General features: G+C 37.9%; 1 protein-coding gene across 1 annotated transcript; it reads left to right on the top strand.

Annotated features, from left to right (window-relative positions):
* Positions 1–454: 454 nt before the first annotated feature.
* LOC114456249 (G-protein coupled receptor family C group 6 member A-like) lies at positions 455–9,555 on the top strand. The gene is made up of 6 exons (XM_028437894.1): positions 455–621; positions 692–992; positions 1,650–2,453; positions 5,443–5,655; positions 5,723–5,840; positions 8,627–9,555. The coding sequence occupies exons 1-6, from the start codon at positions 455–457 to the stop codon at positions 9,553–9,555; spliced, it is 2,532 nt and encodes an 843-aa protein (XP_028293695.1).
* Positions 9,556–14,290: the final 4,735 nt, after the last annotated feature.

Here is a 14,290-nt window from a genome sequence, read left to right as displayed (position 1 = left end):
ACATTATACCTTTTTCATGGTGTTTTCTACTCTGTAATGAAATGTTAATCTAGTCCAGCTCAGGCAACACTTTCACATTTAGGACAAAACTTCACATTTAGAAAATAGAAGTTATGCTATGTTATCTGCAAAGGAAAAATGGCAAAAAAACACAAACCCAAACATTTACTAAAAGGCACAAATAACACAACACCACCATCTGAAAAGATATGCAAGAAAAATAAATAAATAAAAGGACCATTTTGTATTCAAAATATTCAAATCATGTGGTTTTTTGTGGAAATTCTGATGTTCAGAAAATAGGAAAAAATGTCTGTTTTGCATCAAATTACAGAGTCTGTGTGAAAATGCAAATATTGTGTGATTGTGTGAGGGGAAGCTGTCAAAGCCATGTTTGAGGAACAGGTCAAAGCTGTGAAAGAAGAGCAGATGCTTGGACCTGAGCACCTACAACATGTCTTTAGTGTGGCTGTTGGTGGCTGTAAATGTGATTGGGTCGTGTTCAGGAGAAGCTGCTCTGATGCGTGTCTATTCTCCTGGTGACATCATCATTGGAGGACTTTTCCCTGTTCATCTAAAGACCAATAGGAACCAAAAACCTGGAGAACTCACCTGCACTGAGTAAGTAGAACAACCTGAACTGAAATGAATACATTTCAAAACCCACATTATCTTCTGTCATTGTCTCCAGGTTTGATTTCCAAAGGTTCCTACACACTCAGGTGATGATTCACACCATCAATCAGATCAACCAACGCACTCCTAGAGTTCTACCTAACGTCACCATTGGATATGATATCTATGACACCTGTGGAGATGTTAGCCTGGCCATCAAAGCCACCCTGAGACTGTTGAAGAGCGCGTCAGACCCTCACAGCTGTTCTACACACTCAGACTTTTCCCAGCCACAAACCAAGGTGGTGATAGGAGAAAGCTCCTCAGAAGTATCCATCGCTGTGGCACGAATTGTTGCTTTGGCAGCCGTTGCACAGGTTTGCTTTGTTTTCACCTCATGTGTTATATTGAAATTAGGCACAAAAAAAATCTGAAATTTTTACCAATTGTTCCGTGATTATTCAATTTTTATCGTGTAAATGTTTACTTTGATCTGATGAATATATGTCATTTATCTTCTATGTTCATCTTCCAATATGTCTGTAACTCCATCACATAGAAAGGTAAATATGGTATAGTGTTCCAGACCCAAACACACACTGACTTAGTGACTATTTAGAGGAGCTGACATGTCCACCAGATAGGATGTATAGCAGATCTATTTCTATATTCTGAGAGAGTGGGTGGAGCTTATTACTATACCATATTTACCTTTATATGTGATGGAGTTACTGATATATTGGAAGATGAACACTGAGAAATAAAGGACACACCCCCCTCACTACATTGTCCATACTGTATCTCAAAAAATATCCATCAGATCAAACTAAAAATTTACAGTTTGACTATTGAATAATCACAGAATAATTTGAGAACAAAGTGTGGCTCATTTGTTGAAATAACATGGAATGACCCAGTAACTTATTTACAATATGAAAGTATCTTTGAACTGACTGTTACCATGGTTGTCCATTGATCAGTGTGGTTCAAATACATAAGGAACTTTTGTTTTTTGTATTTCCTCTTTGTTACAGATTAGTTATGCATCAACAAGTGAGCTGCTTAGCAGGAAATTCAAGTTCCCCACGTTCCTGCGAACTGTATCGAGTGATAAACATCAGGCTGAGGGTATTTGTGAACTGGTGAGGAAGTTAAACTGGAAATCAGTAGCTGTAGTGGGAAGTGAGGATGAGTACGGCAGGTACGGCAGCGACCTCCTTAATGACCAGTTCTTCAACAAAGGCGTGTGTGTGGAGTTTGTGGACATCCTGCCCGGTCACTTCAACCAGAACACGTCTGATACACACACGCTGTTGGCCGACCTCATGGGACGTGTTGCCAACTCCTCAGCTGAAGCCATCATCTTGTTCACCAAAGCCACCAACGTTGAGATTATCATAGAAGCAGCGATCCAGCTCAAGCTGAACAGAACCTGGATTGCTAGCGATTCGTGGTCCACGTCTCCAAAGATCTCAGCCATGCCAGGCATCGAGTTCGCGGGCACAGTTTATGGATTCATCTTCAAGAGGAAGGAAGTGCCAGGTTTCAAAAAACACATTGTTACTATATTTAATGACACAACTAATAACAGTCATCATCATCATCATCTGTGGTACAGTAATCTCTGTTTGAATGAGTCAGAGGACGGAGGGAGTGACTGCTGGATGACCAACAGCCGAAAGCAGTGCCTGAACCCACGCTGCTTAATAGCGTTCATTGATCAGGACTACTCCTACAGCATCTACCTAGCTGTGGAGGTCATCGCTGATGGCCTCAGACGCTTGTTGAAATGTGATTCCCTAAGGTGTGAGAGAAGCTCTGACTTCACCCCCATGGAGGTAACCAGGAATCAGGCTAGCAGAAAGCTTTAGCTTCATACAGCCAAGAATAAGAGCTCTGAGTGAAGGTTGCATGTTCTCACTGTGTCCCATTATTCTCATTAAGTTGGTGGACTGATGTTCTTCTTCAGATATAGTATGTACAGTAGTTTCAGTAGATATGCAACATGCCAGTGCATTTCCACAGAAGAATGATAATCTAGATTAGATGTTAGGGTAGGGATTAGGGTTAGATGACCCTGACTGAAATTCTACTGGTATTTATTATCAGTTATTACTAATGAATAAGCATCTTTTAATCCAGTGTTTCTCAACCTACAGTATATCAGCCCCAAAACCCCCAAAATAAAGAGTGGGGACCCTCACTGTAGCTGAAGGTGGTTGAACACAGACATGAACATTGAAGAACAGTCATGTGGAGACAGGACCATCTATAAGGGGGAATAAAGGGGAGAGATTTTTGGGGTCCATCCATAAAGTCAGTAAAATGATGGTCTATTGTTCTATGAATCTGTGATAACCACATTTATTTATTCATCTGAATAATATCCACTGTTATCCAGGAACGTTTATTATTATTATTATAGTCATCTTAAAGATGGAAATCATGGTTTTAATCACTAATAAAATGGTTCAAAGTGACCAAAAATGGTGGAAAATGTGGTGAAATGTGATTTTGAAAACCATAGAAATTGGTTAAAAGTTGGATATTAGAGTGGATAAAAACAGACATGGGCATGACAAACCATGAATGTGTTTAAATTGTCAAAAATAAGCCTAAAATATGGTTAAAAAAGAGGTTAAAAGTGACAATAATAGGTCAACATATGTGACATTAGGTGGAAAAGTGGTGGAAAGGGTTTATAAGTGATGAACATGAAAATGCATTGAAATGTGATGTAGGAGTGTCAGAATGTAGCAAAAATACATCAAAATGAGCAAAAATATGGCAAGAAAAAGTGATAAAAATAGGTTCAAATATGGTGAGTTTGGTGTCGTTGCAGAAAAAGGGTAAAAATAAGCAAAAATGGGCTCAAATTGTTCAAAACATATTCTTAGTTTTTTGAAGGCATCTGGAGACTGCCTCCCAGTGTCTCGTGACCCCAAATGGAATCGTGACCTTGAGGTTGAAAACCCCTTGCCAGCAGTAGTAACCCCCCCCCCGAAAAAAAAAAAAAGGCAGTGGGTATCCGTACGGTTGCCTTATCAATATACTGACATTCTATTCGTAGGCAGCGCCCCTAATTGGCCAGTTTAGGTCACGTGATTGGTCAGTCATTGGTCAGTTTAGGTCGTGTGACTAAGACTAAACTGTACCCTAAATCTAATGCTAACCCTAATCCTAAAAATAGTTGCGATATTGGGTTATAACGTAACTCTAACCCTAAACCTAAACCTAACCCTAAGAAGCTACTGTACGTACTTGTACTTTGATGACCGTACCAATAGCACCGGGGGTTGTCGTCGACTAGATCTGTTAGATATTAAGTCGACTAAAATACAGTATAAAGCACAAAGGTTCATTCTAATCAACCTGATATTGGACAGTATTCAGGTTTATCCAGCCTCCCATGTAACAAATGTCATTTTGATTGGATACCTGTCTAAAAAGAAAGGTCATTCTGATTGGATTTCATCCCATGTGAACGCTATAGTTTAGTTTTTATTACTCAATGAAAATATCAATACATTTTTGTTGACATGTATTTTCTTTAATTAGTCATAGTCAGGGTGTGGGTCATTTCCATTTTTTAGTTAAAACTACGTTTTCAATTACCCATGTTCAGTTACAATTAAATTATGATTACAGTGACAAGCATTTTTTCCAATTACAATTAAATTATAATTGTTATTTTATCCTGAAAAGGTCAATTTCAACTTAATAAAAGTTAACCTTCCTCTTGTGTTAGCTTTCTGTTAGCATCTCTAATGCTAACAGGACCTAAATCAGTTGTAAAATACACTAAAAACAAATCTATGAATGACCTTGTTAGGCTTCCTAATTAATGAATGTTTTTTTGGTGTGACCATCTGAGCCTTTTTGGTGTCAGTATACCCCAAGATTTAAATATTTTTAATGGTGAAATGTGGGAAAGTTTGATATGAAACAGATTTTATTTATTGTTAACTGGTTTAGAACTGTAAATAGAACAGTAACAGGGTTCCCCAGTTTTGCGTTAAATTATAATTGACAATTTTTATAGACTTTTCATAACAATTACATTAAAATGTCAATTACCTGAACTCAATTACACATTAATTAGGATTATGACAGCAACAGATTTTTAAAATTACAATCACTATTATAATTACGCCATAATTGCAATTAATTACCAATTACGCAATTACAATTATAATTTCCCCCAACCCTGGTCATAATCATAGTTATTGTTCCTAAAGTTAAAGCTAGCGTAGGTAATTTTCTCCAGATACACTTTTTAAGTTTTTGGTTGAAATTGTCTTTATGTCCTGACAGAAATTTAGATCTTATGTTCTCTGAAAAAGAAACAAAGAAAATCCATCATCTGTAGCAGCTGTAAACGTGTAATAACTTCCACCAATGAAAAACCAATCACGTCTCTCTGTCTCCCTGCTCGTTCTCAACCCCTCGTGTGCACGAGCTCACAATGAAAGCGCGTCACCGTTGACAGAGTTAAAACTAAGTTTTTTGTCAAGTTTTTTAACATATATAATGACAAAGTTTAGTGTTTACTTACAATACAAGCGATGAGCTGAGGTCTGCTATTGGAGCACGGTGCTCGTGCATGTGAGTGAGGGGCGTGGCTTTAGAGGGAGCACAGAGGGGAGGGGGGTAAAGGTGGATGCTACATTCAAAATCATGCTAGTTTTTGAAAATGAGCTACCGTTGCCTTTAACACTGCTTTTAGGTTCCCAGCATGTTAGCGTGTTAGCATGAATGCCGTTCAAAAAAGTGTTTGTATGAATTGAAATAATTCTGTAGATAATGTGTTAACATTTGTCTTCACAGCTTCTCAGGGAAATCTGGAAAGTGAACCGCACGTTTAACACCACACATGTGGTCTTTGATGAGAATGGGGATCCCAGTTTAGCTTATGACATAGTGTACTGGAAAACGTTTGATCCTAAAACGGGTCCAGTGATAGAAACCATAGGAGAGTACTGGCCTGATGGGCGGATTCATGTCCCAGAGAAACTCTACTCAGCCATGAACGCCATCAGAGTGAGTGAAAAGAGTTTCGTCCGTTAGAAAAACAGGATGTTTACAATGTGAATGTTTTCTATTTAAGGTGACGACTTACAACTGTTCAAAAACATGTGAACCAGGACACGAGTTAAAGTTGCAAAGCAAGACGTGCTGTCGTCATTGTGTTCCATGTTCAGCCAGAGAGTTCTCCCCTGGAAATGGTAAGAGTATAGAATACCAAACCTCCACAGCAGTGGGAAAATATACTACTACTCAAGTAGAAGTACTGGTACTGGTAGTCATAAATATAATACTCACATACAAGTAAAAAGTAGCTCATTTAAATAGTACTCAAAGTAAAAGTTACTAGTTACTTTCACCCCCACGTTTATTGTTGGTAATAAATCTCGGTACGGGTCCCTTGTGTACAGTAAACATCTCATGTAGAAACTTAAAAAGGCACAAATAAAATAAAATAAAAGGTTTATCAAAATGTACAATTATTATTATTATTTTTGAATAACAATTAATTCATTTCAAAATAATAAAATTCTCAGGCTCTGAGTAAAGATACATTTATGAACCGGCATTCAATGCTGTTTTGGTGTGGACATTTAATCTGATTGGTCAGCTATGATGTGATGCATTACATTTAATCTGATTGGTCAGCTATGATGTGATGCATTACGTTTAATCTGATTGGTCAACTATGATGTGATGCATTACGTTTAATCTGATTGATCAGCTATGATGTGATGCATTACGTTTAATCTGATTGGTCAACTATGATGTGATATATTACATTTAATCTGATTTGTCGACTATGATGTCATGCATTACGTTTAATCTGATTGGTCAACTATGATGTGATGCATTTGATTGTTGTCTGGTTATTTCATTGTTTATAGTTTGTAGCTAATATATAATTTACTTAATAATAGTTAAGTATAGAAATGTAATTAATTTCTTTACTTCTTTTAAAATGTACTTAAGTACAAGTACCCATAAAAACAACTCAGTTACAGTAATGCGAGTACAGTAATCCATTACTTTCACCTCTAGAAACAGAACCAAATGATCCAGGTCTTGTAGCAGCTTGTTCACCTACTTTTTAACATGTTCTGTTGTCTTATATTGGGACTCAAGTGTAAACAGATTAGTGCAGTAGTTTCAAAGTAACGACTCTGAGTTGATGACTTTTAAATTTGGGCAAATCGCAGCTGATAATTGACACCATTTACAATAAAAATGGTTTCATCAGATCCAATGACCACAATATGAACATTCCTCTCAGTATTTAGAATCTGTGAATAGTAAATAGTAGGAATTCCGCGATATAAAAAAACGGTGATAAAAACTGAAAGGTTCACTAGCTAGCTAAACCAATGTAAGAGCTGGATGAAAAGAAACAAGAGACAAAAGCAAACGTTAGCTTGGCCCTTTCAATACAACCCAAACGAGTGTATGTACATGCACAAAAGTAACAACAATACATTTACAGTATATACTGTTATACATGTAGTAAACATACCTTGTTCCCAGTACTCAAGTAAATGTTTCGAAATACAATGAAAAAAATTACTGGTAAAAGTAAAAGTGTTGAAGTGTTATTTGAGTAAAAGTTTCAAAAAAGTTAATGCTACTAAATGTACTTAAGTTAAAAAGTAAAAAGTAAAACAAATGTCCCTTCAATAATAAGACAGGGTTTTTAAAGCAGCAAATTACATATCTTTAATATGTAGAAAATACAGGTATTTGTTTAAAAAAGTAAAAGTAAAATGTCGCCAAAAAAATAAATACTCAAGTAAAGTACAGATACCCAAAAAAACCTCTTTAGTACAGTAACAAAGTATTTGTACTTAATCTTTCAGTACATTTTCCTCCTCGTTTCCTTGTTTACTGTTACTTGATTTGTTCGTCACTTTCCGTTTGTTAAAAGTTAGTTTTAAAGAAGTTATTTGAGGTTGAAAAAGAGAATTTTACGTCATATATAATGATGATTGACAGCCAAAGGTCTTGCGTAGCTCTGTTTGTGAATATCAGTTATGTCGTGAAGGAAATCTGAGACGTGTGATTTTCTTTAAATCAAGTACATTTAGATATTAGAGTGTAAATATACGGTGGTTTAGTTCTAACCTCTATGATCTGAACAAGACATTGGTAGAATTTCCAGTGGAAAAATACTGATGTTCTTGGCGTAGCTGGGCTGTGTAATCATCAGGGCAGTACGCTAAATGGGCAGGGCGTGTTACCAGCGCTCCTCCCGCTGGACCCTACTGCGCAGACTCTGGCTCCAAAATTGCAAGATGGCAGCCCCCTAAGCACCGTATTTTGGCTTCAAGAACATTGAGAGGGAACAGCTACAGTGCACGCCCACTTCTACAGACTTGTCCATGATGTTCTTCTTGCTTCTCTTGACGAGGACAGTCGCACTCTCTGTTTCTCCCTCCCTTCCACTCTTATCTCTCTCCCAGCTGCTGCTTTGTCTGGTCTTGTGAGCCTAACAAGAGTCTCTCTCTGTAACTCATCCAAAACCGGAAAAATGGAACTAATTAGTTGGTCTCTCAGTGCTATCGATCAGATTTTTTCGACGAAAAGAACCGGGGGTGGTGAACCCGCATGTCCAAGCGGGACGTTTGGGGCTGGATACACACTTGACCCTTGGAACAAGTAGCGAGTTGTGTGTCTGTCCATCCTTTCCGTGGAAGACGTGGAGGACATCTACATGATTGGAATAATGATAGTAGGCATGCTGCTGATCGGAGCTGGTGGCTTCCTAATCTATCGAAAAGTCCGTACTACACTGGCGACTGTTTTGGAAAAGCTGCCAGTGATTTCTGAAGGATGTAGCAGGGCTCTGAACACTCAGACTCATGTGTTGATCGATATCAAAAGCTGCTTTTGGATCGTCTACGCGTTATGGATAACAAATTCCTTGTATTGTTCTAAACTGTACCTGGTCAATAAAGCTCTTCTGATTCTGATTCTGATGTTCTTTGTTGTGCAGGTACGGCGTGCAGACCTTGTGCTAAGAAGCAGTACTCAGTGGATTCCAGGAGGGATCAATGTTTCAACAACACTGATGAGTTCCTGGACTGGTCCATGGACTTCTCCATCATCCTGAGCTCCTTTGGAGTCCTGGGGATTCTGATCAGTGTAGTGTTTGCTGTTCTCTTCATGGTCAACCACAGCACCCCCATAGTGAAGGCCCTGGGGGGTTATCTGTGTTTCTTGGAGCTACTTTCCCTGCTAGCCTGTTTCTGCCTGACGTTTAGCTTCCAGGGTAAACCCAGCAGGGGTTCCTGTAGGATTGGTCTTCCTCTCTTTGGCACAGCCTTCTCTGTGTGTATGTCCTGTATTCTGGCTAACTTGCTTCAGATCTTGGTGGGCTTTAACTTTAACCTAAAGGTGGGCTTGTGGGTGAAGAAGCTCAACCGTCCCGTGGCTGTGGTGGTTGTCGTGTCAGGGATCCAGTTAGCTTTGTCGCTGTCGTGGCTTCTTTTAAATCCATCAGTTCCTCAAGAGGAGATCCTGTACCACAGCACTCTGCACCTGTGTGAGCTGAGGTCGGTTGGGTTTTTCGCCGCCATGATAGCCTACAACGCCATCTTGGCCTTCATCTGTTTCCTGTTTGCCTTCAAGTGTAAACAGTTGCCAGATTTGTACAAAAACGCGACTTTAATCAGCGTCAGCATGCTGCTGTTTCTCATCATCTGGATAGTATTTGTGCCCATTTTTCTCAGCATGAGGGGGAAGTACAAAGCAAGCATTGAGAGTGCAGCCATTCTCATCTCTAGCTCCAGCATCCTGGGCTGTCACTTAGCGCCTAAATGCTACATTATGGTGTTCAGGAAGGAGCTAAATAATGAGAGTGCCATTACTGAGTACATTAAGAAGCATTATGAGCAGAAAGGCTGCAACGCAGTTAAACCCTAACCCTACACACACATTAGGTCTATATGGATGGATGGGTGGTCTATGTTGGTCTAAAACAGAGATTTCCAAACTTTGGGTCGGGACCAAGGACTCCTTTTGATTGGGTTACCAGAAGATGAACAAAAATATAATCGCACAAATCAATTGGAAAATTTTTTAACAAAACAATTATTTTATTCTTGCCTTGTTATTCAAGGAACAGAAACATATTGATCTGTACTCCATACTACAAACTCACTAAGTATATACTGTATACTATCTACTATTAGTACATTAGTGTGAGTAGTACTTTAGTATGAGTAGTACGTTAGTATAAGTAGTACGTTACGGTGAGTAGTACGTTGGTATAAGTAGTATGTTAGGGTGAGTAGTACGTTGGTATAAGTAGTACGTTAGGGTGAGTAGTTTGTTAGTATAAGTAGTACGTTAGGGTGAGTAGTACGTTCGTTTGAGTAGTACGTCAGTATGAGTAGTACGTTAGGGTGAGTAGTACGTCAGTATGAGTAATACGTTAGGGTGAGTAGTACGTTAGTATGAGTAGTACGTTAGTATAAGTAGTACGTTAGGGTGAGTAGTACGTTAGTAAAAGTAGTATGTTAGGGTGAGTAGTACGTCAGTATGAGTAGTACGTCAGCATGAGTAGTACGTTAGGGTGAGTAGTTTGTTAGTATAAGTAGTACGTTAGGGTGAGTAGTACGTTCGTTTGAGTAGTACGTCAGTATGAGTAGTACGTTAGGGTGAGTAGTACGTCAGTATGAGTAGTACGTTAGGGTGAGTAGTACGTCAGTATGAGTAATACGTTAGGGTGAGTAGTACGTTAGTATGAGTAGTACGTTAGTATAAGTAGTACGTTAGGGTGAGTAGTACGTTAGTAAAAGTAGTATGTTAGGGTGAGTAGTACGTTTGTATGAGTAGTACGTTAGGGTGAGTAGTACGTTAGTGTGAGTAGTACGTTAGTATAAGTAGTACGTTAGGGTGAGTAGTACGTTCGTTTGAGTAGTACGTCAGTATGAGTAGTACGTTAGGGTGAGTAGTACGTCAGTATGAGTAGTACGTTAGTATAAGTAGTACGTTAGGGTGAGTAGTACGTTAGTAAAAGTAGTATGTTAGGGTGAGTAGTACGTTTGTATGAGTAGTACGTTAGGGTGAGTAGTACGTTAGTGTGAGTAGTACGTTAGTATGAGTAGTACGTTAGTATAAGTAGTACATTAGGGTGAGTAGTACGTTAGTATGAGTAGTACGTTAGTATAAGTAGTACGTTAGGGTGAGTAGTACGTTAGTAAAAGTAGTATGTTAGGGTGAGTAGTACGTTTGTATGAGTAGTACGTTAGGGTGAGTAGTACGTTAGTGTGAGTAGTACGTTTGTATGAGTAGTACGTTAGGGTGAGTAGTACGTCAGTATGAGTAGTACGTTAGTATAAGTAGTACGTTAGGGTGAGTAGTACGTTAGTAAAAGTAGTACGTTAGGGTGAGTAGTACGTCAGTATGAGTAATACGTTAGGGTGAGTAGTACGTTAGTATGAGTAGTACGTTAGTATAAGTAGTACGTTAGGGTGAGTAGTACGTTAGTAAAAGTAGTATGTTAGGGTGAGTAGTACGTTTGTATGAGTAGTACGTTAGGGTGAGTAGTACGTTAGTGTGAGTAGTACGTTAGTATAAGTAGTACGTTAGGGTGAGTAGTACGTTCGTTTGAGTAGTACGTCAGTATGAGTAGTACGTTAGGGTGAGTAGTACGTCAGTATGAGTAGTACGTTAGTATAAGTAGTACGTTAGGGTGAGTAGTACGTTAGTAAAAGTAGTATGTTAGGGTGAGTAGTACGTTTGTATGAGTAGTACGTTAGGGTGAGTAGTACGTTAGTGTGAGTAGTACGTTAGTATGAGTAGTACGTTAGTATAAGTAGTACATTAGGGTGAGTAGTACGTTAGTATGAGTAGTACGTTAGTATAAGTAGTACGTTAGGGTGAGTAGTACGTTAGTAAAAGTAGTATGTTAGGGTGAGTAGTACGTTTGCATGAGTAGTACGTTAGGGTGAGTAGTACGTTAGTGTGAGTAGTACGTTAGTATGAGTAGTACGTTAGTATAAGTAGTACATTAGGGTGAGTAGTACGTTAGAAGGAGTAGTACGTCAGTATGAGTAGTACGTTAGGGTGAGTAGTACGTTAGTATGAGTAGTACGTTAGTATAAGTAGTACGTTAGGGTGAGTAGTTCGTTAGTATGAGTAGTACGTTAGTATAAGTAGTACGTTAGGGTGAGTAGTTCGTTAGTATGAGTAGTACGTTAGTATAAGTAGTACGTTAGTATAAGTAGTACGTTAGGGTGAGTAGTTCGTTAGTATGAGTAGTACGTTAGTATAAGTAGTACGTTAGTATAAGTAGTACGTTAGGGTGAGTAGTACGTTATTATGAGTAGTACGTTAGGGTGAGTAGAGACTGTTTCCTACAGCAGGGTTCTCAACCTTGGGGTCAGGACCCAAGATACTAAAATATTCTTCGTTTCTTCTGACTCCCCTCGAGATACTGGGAGGGAGTCAGAAGAAACTAAGAATATTTTTTGAACAATTTGAGCGCATTTTTTGCTTATTTTTGCCTATTTTTCAGCAACTACACCAAACTTTGGCAATTGAAAATTGTCAAATACAATGTTCCCGTAGGAGTTCTTATTTTTCTTCCGTAACTTGCTTTGTTGTGGAACTTCTCCTCTAGGCTATTAATGCAGCACTAATGACAAGTATGTCATCTAATAGGGGCAATGTCAAGGATCCAAAATATCAAGGTCAAGAACTCCTCAGAAAAGTGAACAAAGTGAGACCTCAACACTCTCAGTACAACAAAGCTCAGCCAAAACAAAGAAACAAATCTAATGCACACCAGTCTGTTGTGTTGTAAAACATCATCTCAAGTGGAGTATTTTATTTCATTGGACCGAAGCTGTACGACCTACCAGTAAAAAAAATCGGGAGGGGTCAAAGTTCATGACTTCAGAAAAAAAAATAATAATAAAGACACTTTTTTCCTATAACTTGGCCACAAATTGAGATCTGGTGCTCAGACTAGTACCATTGAACAACATTTCCTTTCAATGTGTGACCTTGACCTTCGCTTAAGGTCATATTTAAGGTCATGGTCAGTCTCCTGCATTATTACTGTCAATTTATTTAGCAAAAACAACAACATAAAGGGACATTAATCAACAACAAAATACACACAATAAGATGTCTTTCACATGAACAATTCTTACAATTCAGAAATGTGTACTTTTAAAAAGTTTCATGTTATTGAATTTTTTCCCAGACCTGTATTCATCATGCGAATACAGGTCTTGCCTATTTTAACCTATTTTCATCACTATTTCTTGTCATATTTTTTGCTCCTTTTAATACATTTTTGCTACATTTCTCCTATTTCTGACACTTCTACATCACATTTCAATGTTCAGCATACATGTTCAGCACTTATAAACCCTTTCCACCACTTTTACACCTAATGTCACATATGTTGATCCATTATTGTTATTATTACTATTTTTGCCAATGTATCCATATTAACCCATTGTCATGCCTTTAATTTGTTGTTTAACTTGTTTGTTTATACATGTCTCTTTCTGCCAGTTTTAAGCCAATATTGACCCTTTTTACCACTTTTTCTGTGTGTTTTTGACCAATTTCTGTGGTTTTTAAAACGCCATCTAATGCTTTCAAAGTAAACACGTGTACAAGGTGGAGCTGTTTGGTAAGGAATGCATTTGATAAGGTTTCATTGTCATTCTACCACATTTTTAACGAGCTTCCACCAAAAGTGGATTGAAGTCATGACGACTTTGTCCAAAAGGTAGCGGCAGTGATTCATTAAAGTGGTAGAATTGACTCAGCTTGACTTGGAGGTCAGAAGTGTTATATGAATAATTAATAATAATAATAATAATAATAATAGGGATGCTATGGTGTTAAACTTTTAAATACTCAACTGCTCCAATTTTTAACAGTAATAACACCAATGAAGTAAATCTTAACTCTTTGAACCCATTGGGCCAAAAGCACTGTAAGTTTTTCAAAACTTAACACATTCACTAGTGGTGGGAGTAGATTTTTCGAAAATAATCTAATTAATTGGAGACTTTGTAATTCATTTGTCGAAATTGAGCTACATTAATGTCCTAACAATATTTGACACGAGAAGCAATATTTTTCCAGATTAAATGTATTTTGGTAAATGACTGAATCAATAAAAACAATAAATGAGCTTAAACAACTAAAAAGTGTTTATTTTTTCCATCACTGGAAACTAACCCTCACCCACCCGCTTGTATGGCATGTTAATGGATATTTACATTATTGTTATAATATTATTATTATCAGAAAAAATTCTAACACTTGCATAGTGGTCTTCACCATACCCACAAAGATGGTTTCCATAAGGAGAAAACATGAGCAGAATTACTTTTTTAAAATTCTGATAAAAGGGTTCACATACACATAAAAACACAATCAAGTAAATAAAAGTCATTTTAAATCTTAGTAACAGGTTCAAAATACACTTCTACACATCATCACCACCTCAGGAAGCTCCAGGCTAATCAAAATTGTCCCATCTGAGCTGGGACATGAACTGATCCATTTATTCACACACTAGTTCTTCTAATGTCTTTAAATACTTTTATTGCTACACACAGACCTGGTCAGAGCAGGTTACACTCACAGTTAGGATCATGGAAAATAATATTTACTCCGTCCAGTA

This window comes from Gouania willdenowi, chromosome 22, assembly GCF_900634775.1.
Source record: "Gouania willdenowi chromosome 22, fGouWil2.1, whole genome shotgun sequence".
NCBI lineage: Eukaryota > Metazoa > Chordata > Actinopteri > Blenniiformes > Gobiesocidae > Gouania > Gouania willdenowi.
This window is presented reverse-complemented; position numbering and strand designations above follow the sequence as displayed.

What these genes read in the sequence shown, in the direction of transcription:
- LOC114456249 (XM_028437894.1), top strand. Translation starts at nt 455, where the DNA reads ATGTCTTTAGTGTGGCTGTTGGTGGCTGTAAATGTGATTGGGTCGTGT. An exon ending in GGAGAACTCACCTGCACTGA is followed by an intron (nt 622 to 691) that starts GTAAGTAGAACA and finishes CATTGTCTCCAG; the next exon opens with GTTTGATTTCCAAAGGTTCC. An exon ending in CTGACTTCACCCCCATGGAG is followed by an intron (nt 2,454 to 5,442) that starts GTAACCAGGAAT and finishes TTGTCTTCACAG; the next exon opens with CTTCTCAGGGAAATCTGGAA.